At 38.6% G+C, this 7,964-nt stretch overlaps 1 protein-coding gene across 2 annotated transcripts in view; it reads right to left on the reverse strand.

Annotated features, from left to right (window-relative positions):
- DNAH6 (dynein axonemal heavy chain 6) overlaps window positions 1-7,964 on the reverse strand; it is a 285,139-nt gene that overhangs the window by 263,131 nt on the left and 14,044 nt on the right. For both annotated transcript variants that reach the window (XR_005718342.1, XM_040224335.1), the window contains exon 4: window positions 6,374-6,636. Coding sequence is in view for 1 of the 2 variants with exons in the window: in XM_040224335.1 (XP_040080269.1) it covers window positions 6,374-6,636 (263 nt within the window). In the remaining variant the exon portion in view is untranslated. The remainder of the gene's footprint in view (window positions 1-6,373; window positions 6,637-7,964) is intronic.

A 7,964-nucleotide genomic window follows, 5' to 3' on the forward strand; every position in this document is an offset into this window, starting at 1 on the left:
GGAACCTTTAATAATTTTTTATAAAGTTCATTCAGGTACTCAAATGTCAGTTAAGTAACCCAGCTGTGAAACTAAAAACTGACTTTTACTAAATCCATAAAGTTGAATCATTTGCAAAATATGTTCCAATTCTTAACAAAATTCTGCCTTGGGATCACCTATGCACTTAAGTCTGAAACAACAAATAATGGTATTCTGTTCCTATGTCTTTGTAAAAGGTGTAAAAACAAAAGGTTCAGGTGGTGACTTGGATTTTATTATAGTTACAATTTTGATAATATTATTTAATTTGGAATTCATAACTGCAGAGAAACATTTACATATGGGAGTTCCTTTATGAATAAAATAATGTATTATGTATCTTAATCTCAGAATTATCAGAATAAACTCTACATGGAAAATGTATTTTAAAGAAGTATTTCCATAATATCTCATTTTCTTTGGATATTTTGACACCAGTAGCTTTCCTCCTTAAGAACAAACTTCTTCCAAATATTTTATTACAGGGATTGTAGAGCTGTTATTTAGCAGTTATTAATGTCTGCACAGTCATCAATATGCAGTAAAATTTTAATAATGTCCTCGGCTGTGGTCATCTCTGTTATGTAACATGTGGAGCTAATGGTATTACTGATTGATTTACTTTGCTTTTCTGGTTCCAAATAGAATAAATAATTTCCACACAGACTGGTAAAATTGCAATTCTGCAAAAGAAAGTCTTTCTGACATTAGATATTAACTTTGTAATTTTTTTTTTTTTTGGTTTCACAAAGTGGCATGCAGGAATCTTAGTTCCTAGACCAGAGACTGAACCTGTACCTCCTGCAGTGGAAGCAGAGGTCATAACCAGCGGACTGCCAGGGAAGTCCCTGAAATTTGAATTCTTGCATTCCTAGCTTCTTGAGCTTCTTGATCAGATGGTAATCTAAAAATGGAATCTGGTTTCATATTTTGTTCTTGCACATGCCTTTGAAAGTTCAAACCCTTTAGGGGCAGGGTGGATATCTTTCAGTAAGGTGTTGATATAGCTTTCTCAGTGCTACTGATTCATTTGATAACATTTTCATACTAATGAGATATTTTTTAAAAAGGACAGGAAAATTACTGTGGTTCATAAATGCAATTTGAGTTATCCTAATTATGTTGCCTAATTGCTAATCTTTTCTTTTTTGAACACTGTGTTTATCTTATTTAATTTATTCCATTTCCTCTCTGAGCATAACTTTGTACAGGTGTCTCAGTAATGGTATGACATATCTTTGTTTGGGGTTTTTGTTTTTTTTTTGCTATGAGAGTACAACTTCCAATGATTCCTAGTTGGTATCTCAGTTCCACCTCTCTTCATCAATTTTCTATTGAGAAGAAAGCATTATTTTGCATTTGTTCTGGAAAAATTCAATAGGTTTATCTGAGAACAGATTATTGTGCTAGATTTGGAAATTATAGAAAATGTTTCCATGCCTTCCATTATTCTTTGAAGCAAATTCTCAGTCTCATGGGGGTCTCATGGACTCCTCAGAGTTTCATTTTGAGAGGCAGTAGAGCAGAGAAATTAAGAGTATACATTCTGAAGTCAGCCAGACTGTCATTTACTTATTGTACAATCTGGGGCAAGTTAATTAACCATTTTGTGTTTTATCTGTAAAACAGAGGTAATAAATACATTTATTTCACATTATTGTGAGGATTAAAAAAAATATATATATATATATACACTTTGCTTGGAATGTAGTAAACACCAATAAATCATCACCTTTTATGACATGAAAATGTGATGGTTCCACTTAGTGTCCTCTCACAAAATGGGTATATAACCAACAGCCATTCCTCCGTACCTCATGGCTACTTCTCGATTACAATCTCTCTTGTTCAAGGTCAAAGTCCTAACAAAATGGAATTACTTTGTCGTGATCTGTGTTCTCTATGCCTTTCACCCTCTCTAGTTTCTGATTTAACCTAGTTTCCTCTAACTTTCCCTGGATCTGAACAGAGTCACCATTATGCCCTCTTGCTGGACAAGATAATCTACAGCATATCTGTATACAGTCCATGGAATTCTCCAGGCCAGAATACTGGAGTGGATAGCCTTTTTCTTCTTCAGGGATCTTCCCAACCCAGGGATCAAACCCAGGTCTCCTGCATTGAAGGCAGATTCTTTACCAGCTGAGCCACAAGGGAAGCTCAAGAATACTGGAGTGGGTAGCCTATCCTTTTCCAGAGGATCTTCCTGACTCAGGAATTGAACCAGGGTCTCCTGCATTGCAGGCGGATTCTCTACCAACTGAGCTACCAGGGAAGTCCCACCAGGGCAATATTCCAACATATTTACAAAAGCTTTATTCTTGACAAAATTGTTATGCCTAATATATTCTACTAGGTTGATTCTTTAGAATAAGCTTGATAAATATAACTATTTTTCTCACTTAAAGGGACTGTGGTAGAAATTAATGTAGAACCACACATTTAATGTATTTTACTAAACTTAAAAAATTATGTGAAGATATTATATTTTATCATATTACTTTTAAAAGGCAGTTGGTATAACATGTCCTTATCTCATTGATCCAGTATTTACTACTTTTAACTTCCAATTTAGCTGCTTTCTACTACATAGCATCCAAATAATCATCCTTACTCATAAGGTTGATAATATTTGGAGTTCAGGCTGGGAGGAAAATTTAACATCCAATCTAAAACATGATAAAATGACAAACTGTGATTAGAACAATATCTTCTTAAATGAGTCCAGAAAAGTATAAAGCATCAATTCAATTCTCTTAGTAAAAGTTCATTAGTCCAGAAAGGCAATTAATTTCCTGAATTACATTAAAAAAAACTGTTTCCATATTCATCTTCAATACTTCATCTTCTGCTAGTAAACAGATAAGAATCAATTTTATGTTTGGCAAAATCTGATCTGACTCCTCTCATAATGGGCAATTAGTCACAAATGGCACTCCTTGATGTCTGGATTATTGGGTATTTTTTAAAAAAGAGGAAATTGTGTCTCTTCTGGGGAGCTGATCTCTGGCTGTGACCCTCCTGGTGGATGTCGACCATCCAGAAACCCAAGAAGTCTTGGTTAGCAATGAAGTCTGCAATCTTGAGAAAGAAGAATGGAACTGGAGGAATCAACCTGCCTGACTTCAGGCTCTACTACAAAGCCACAGTCATCAAGACAGTATGGTACTGGCACAAAGACAGAAATATAGATCAATGGAACAAAATAAAAAGCCCAGAGATAAATCCACGCACCTATGGACACCTTATCTTCGACAAAGGAGGCAAGAATATACAATGGAGAAAAGACAAGCTCTTTAACAAGTGGTGCTGGAAAAACTGGTCAGCCACTTGTAAAAGAATGAAACTAGAACACTTTCTAACACCATACACAAAAATAAACTCAAAATGGATTAAAGATCTAAACGTAAGACCAGAAACTACTAAACTCCTAGAGGAAAACATAGGCAAAACACTCTCCGACATAAACCATAGCAGGATCCTCTATGAGCCACCTTCCAGAATACTGGAAATAAGAACAAAAATAAATAAATGGGACCTAATTAAAATTAAAAGCTTCTGCACAACAAAGGAAACTATAAGCAAGGTGAAAAGACAGCCTTCAGAATGGGAGAAAATAATAGCAAATGAAGCAACTGACAACTAATCTCAAAAATATACAAGCAACTTCTGCAGCTCAATTCCAGAAAAATAAAAGACCCAATCAAAAAGTGGGCCAAAGAACTAAACAGACATTTCTCCAAAGAAGACATACAGATGGCTAACAAACACATGAAAAGATGCTCAACATCACTCATTATTAGAGAAATGCAAATCAAAACCACAATGAGGTACCATTTCATGCCAGTCAGAATGGCTGCTATCCCAAAGTCTATAAGCAATAAATGCTGGAGAGGGTGTGGAGAAAAGGGAACCCTCTTACACTGTTGATGAGAATGCAAACTAGTCCAGCCACTATGGAGAACAGTGTGGGATTCCTTAAAAAACTGGAAATAGAACTTCCATATGACCCAGCAATCCCACTGCTGGGCATACACACCAAGGAAACCAGAATTGAAAGAGACACATGTACCCCAATGTTCATTGTAGCACTGTTTATAATAGCCAGGACATGGAAGCAACCTAGACGTCCGTCAGCAGACGAATGGATAAGAAAGCTGTGGTACATATACACAATGGAATATTACTCAGCCATTAAAAAGAATATATTTGAATCAGTTCTAATGAGGTGGATGAAACTGGAGCCTATTATACAGAGCGAAGTAAGCAAGAAAGAAAAACACCAACACAGTATACTAACACATATTATGGAATTTAGAAAGATGGTAACGATAACTCTGTATGTGAGACAGCAAAAGAGACACAGATGTGTAGAGCGGACTTTTGGACTCTGAGGGAGAGGGAGAGGGTGGGATGATTTGGGAGAATGGCATTGAAACATGTATACTATCATGTAAGTAACGAATCGGCAGTCTATGTCTGATGCAGGATACAGGATGCTTGGGGCTGGTGCATGGGGATGATCCAGAGAGATGATATGGGGTGGAAGGTGGGAGGGGGGTTCATGTTTGGGAACTCATGTACACTCGTGGCGGATTCATGTCAATGTATGGCAAAACCAATACAGTATTGTAAAGTAAAATAAAGTAAAAATTAAAATAAAAAAAAGAGACACAGATGTATAAAACAGCCTTTTGGACTCTGTGGGAGAGGGTGAGGGTGGGATGATATGGGTGAATGGCATTGAAACATGTATATTATCATATGTGAAATGAATCGTCAGTCTAGGTTCGATGCATGATACAGGGTGCTCCGGGCTGGTGCACTGGGATGACCCGGAAGGATGGGATGGGGAGGGATGTAGAGGGGGGTTTAGAATGGGGAACACATGTACACTCATGGTGGATGCAAGTCAATGTATGGCAAAACCAATACAATATTGTAAAATAAAATAAATAATAAATAGAAAAAAAGAGGAAACTATGAAAACATTTCACATATTACTCAAGAAGTATTTGTAAAAATTAACAAATGAACTGTTTTTTTCTGAGTCACTGTTTAAGATTCATAACCTCTTCTCCAAAAACTTACAAAAAACTAGAAAAAAAATAGTAAGGTACTGGTGGAATAACAGTACTATTAAGGGGATTTTTTTAAACATGAAATGGCTTTATATTCCATTGTATGTTAATTCTGCCATCCTAAAAAAACAACTATGCCTCTTATTTTAAGAAAAGCACATGTATACATGTAGCTGATTCATGCTGCTGTATAGCAGAAACTAAAACACTGGTGGGGAAACTAATGAGGTGTGGCCAAAAAACCGCCCAAAACAAACCAAAAACCTCTAAAAAGCAAAAAAAGAAACTACAGTGCTGAGTAAGGAAGAAGAGAACTCCTAGAAGAAATTTTTATCTTCCTGTTCAGCAGAGACTGGGGAAGGCAGCTAAAAGAATTTGGTGGCAAAGCTCAACCACAATTACCTTCAAGGAAAGACCATCTCAACAACTGTATTCATTCCAACTAAACAACCATGGGCTTCCCAGGTGGCGCTAGTGATAAAGAACCTGCCTTCCCATGCAGGAGACATAACAGATGTGGGTTCGATCCTTAGATGGGAAGATACCCTGGAGGAGGGCATGGCAACCCACTCCAGTATTCCTGCCTGGAGAATCCCATGGACAGAGGAGCCTGGAGGGCTACGGTGTATAGGGCCGCAAAGAATCAGACACGACTGCAGCAACTTAGCACACACGCGTGCAAACAACCATCGAGGAAGGCTGGCATCACCTTTAAGTCCTATATGCCTGTTGTGCTCAACTTTAAATCAGTCCAGAGACTCACATTTGGGTGACTCTTCAAATTATTTCAACAACAAATGTGTGTTTAGTAACAATACAGAGTATATGTGAGTGTGTGTGTACTATTAATCTATATAAATACCTGAAATTATCATTCATTTTATTTTGAAAAACTTTATTTCTACTCTATTAAGGAAAGCTGAAATGACAAGTAAAAGAAATCACATATCATCCATTTTTAAATGCATGCCCTCTTCTTTTCTCAGTAACCACAAAATATCAGAATTGTTTGTAATACTGATTAAAGAAAATGGTATTATATTAATATAACATATAAGAAGCACAGCAGTATACCACTCCATAAAAAGTCTATAAGATAAATGGGCAAAATAAGTAAAACTGTTGTGATTAAGATTCGTTTGTCATTGGATGATAACCAAAATTATAATTTATCCTGTAAATCATTAATACCCAATTGATTATGGATAACACTTGCAACCTTATTTGTAATTTTTACTGCTAAATAAATTGCTTCATAAAAGAGAACTCACTTCAGATTATATGTATCGTATTCAATGGAAGATCTTGGCACTGCAGAGATCATATAAAGAAATCCGATGTGTTCGTTTTCACGGATTATTTTAGCGATCTGCAAGGGATCTCGAATGTTGGCTTTAATGACTTCTTCTCGGTCATGGAAATAGTATTTAGGGTAAGTTAAGGAACTGGCCTCGTAGAGGCCTCTTCTTCCAATGCTGGTACGTGACAGTTTAGCAGGAGAGGGAGACAACGAGTCAGCAGAGGGCCACTGGATCTAAACAAAGCCAATATTTCAAAAAGTGAGTTTTTTATACATAGTATCAAGTGTATATATGTCAATCCCAATCTCCCAATTTATCCCACTTCCCTCTTCATCTCTCGGTGTCCATACATTTGTTCTCTTATATGTGTGTTTCTGTTTCTGCTTTGCAACCATATCCCAATAAAAATTAACTTAAGAAATAGGGGCTTCCCTGGTGGCTCGGGCGTAAAGAATCTGCCTGCCAACGCAGGAGACATGGGTGGGGTTCGGTCCCTGGTCCAGGAAGATTCCACACTGGAGCGGAGCAACGGACCTTGATAGACCCAACTATTGGGCCTGCGCTCTAGAGCCCAGGAACCGCAACTACTGAGCCCATGTGCCCCAACCACCGAAGCCAGCACACCCTAGCGCCTGTGCTCCACAACGAGAAGCCACCGCAAGAAAAGTGGTGGCTCTGCAACAAAGAGGAGCCCCTGCTTGCCACAACTAGAGAGGACCCCGAGTGGCGACGGAGACCCCGTACAGCCAGTAAGTAAGTAAACAAAGTTATTTGAAAAATAAAAATTAAAAAATAAAACCCAAGTAAAAAACATGAGCTTTGGGGGTGGGGCGGGGCGGGAGGAACTACATATATAAATGGCAACTATTAACCTCCAGGACTGATTACCACACTGCCTATGTCTAGGGCTTAAAGGCAAGCATTTTTTTACCTGAAAAATTTCTAATTACCATTTGGCAGTGACAGATCCCTGTCAGCACCCCTACCCAGATATCTGTCCTCCTCTCACAAACCGCCCCGGCGACGACTCCCATTGCCTTCTCCCCTTCCCTTTTCAGTGTTTCTCACATCAAAATGCTCCCAACTTCCTGGTATTCATGGGAGCCCAGCGCTCCCCCTTCGGAGAAGGCGATGGCACCCCACTCCAGTGTTTTTGCCTGGAGAATCCCAGGGACGGGGGAGCCTGGTGGGCTGCCGTCTATGGGGTCGCACAGAGTCGGACACGACTGAAGCGACGCAGCAGCAGCAGCAGCAGCAGCAGCAGCAGCACTCCCCTTGCTCAGCTGCTCTGCATCTCCCTGACCATGGCCTTTCCCTTCAACATCCTCTTCCTTCTGACGACCTTGAAGTTTTCCAGTGAGTGACATCTTGGACCACTGTCATCATAACTCATGATAAACTATTTTTTAGTAACTGTGAAGGGTTGGTACATTGAGTATTGGGAATCAATATGTCATAGCCTTAGAGAAAGAGATACATAACTAACTTAGAGTTGCTTTTCTGGAGTCAGTGCTTCTCACAGGTCAGTGTGCAGGAGAATTTCCCCGGGGCTTTCTGTTCA

This window comes from Oryx dammah, unplaced genomic scaffold, assembly GCF_014754425.2.
Source record: "Oryx dammah isolate SB20612 unplaced genomic scaffold, SCBI_Odam_1.1 HiC_scaffold_25, whole genome shotgun sequence".
In the NCBI taxonomy this organism is placed as follows: domain Eukaryota; kingdom Metazoa; phylum Chordata; class Mammalia; order Artiodactyla; family Bovidae; genus Oryx; species Oryx dammah.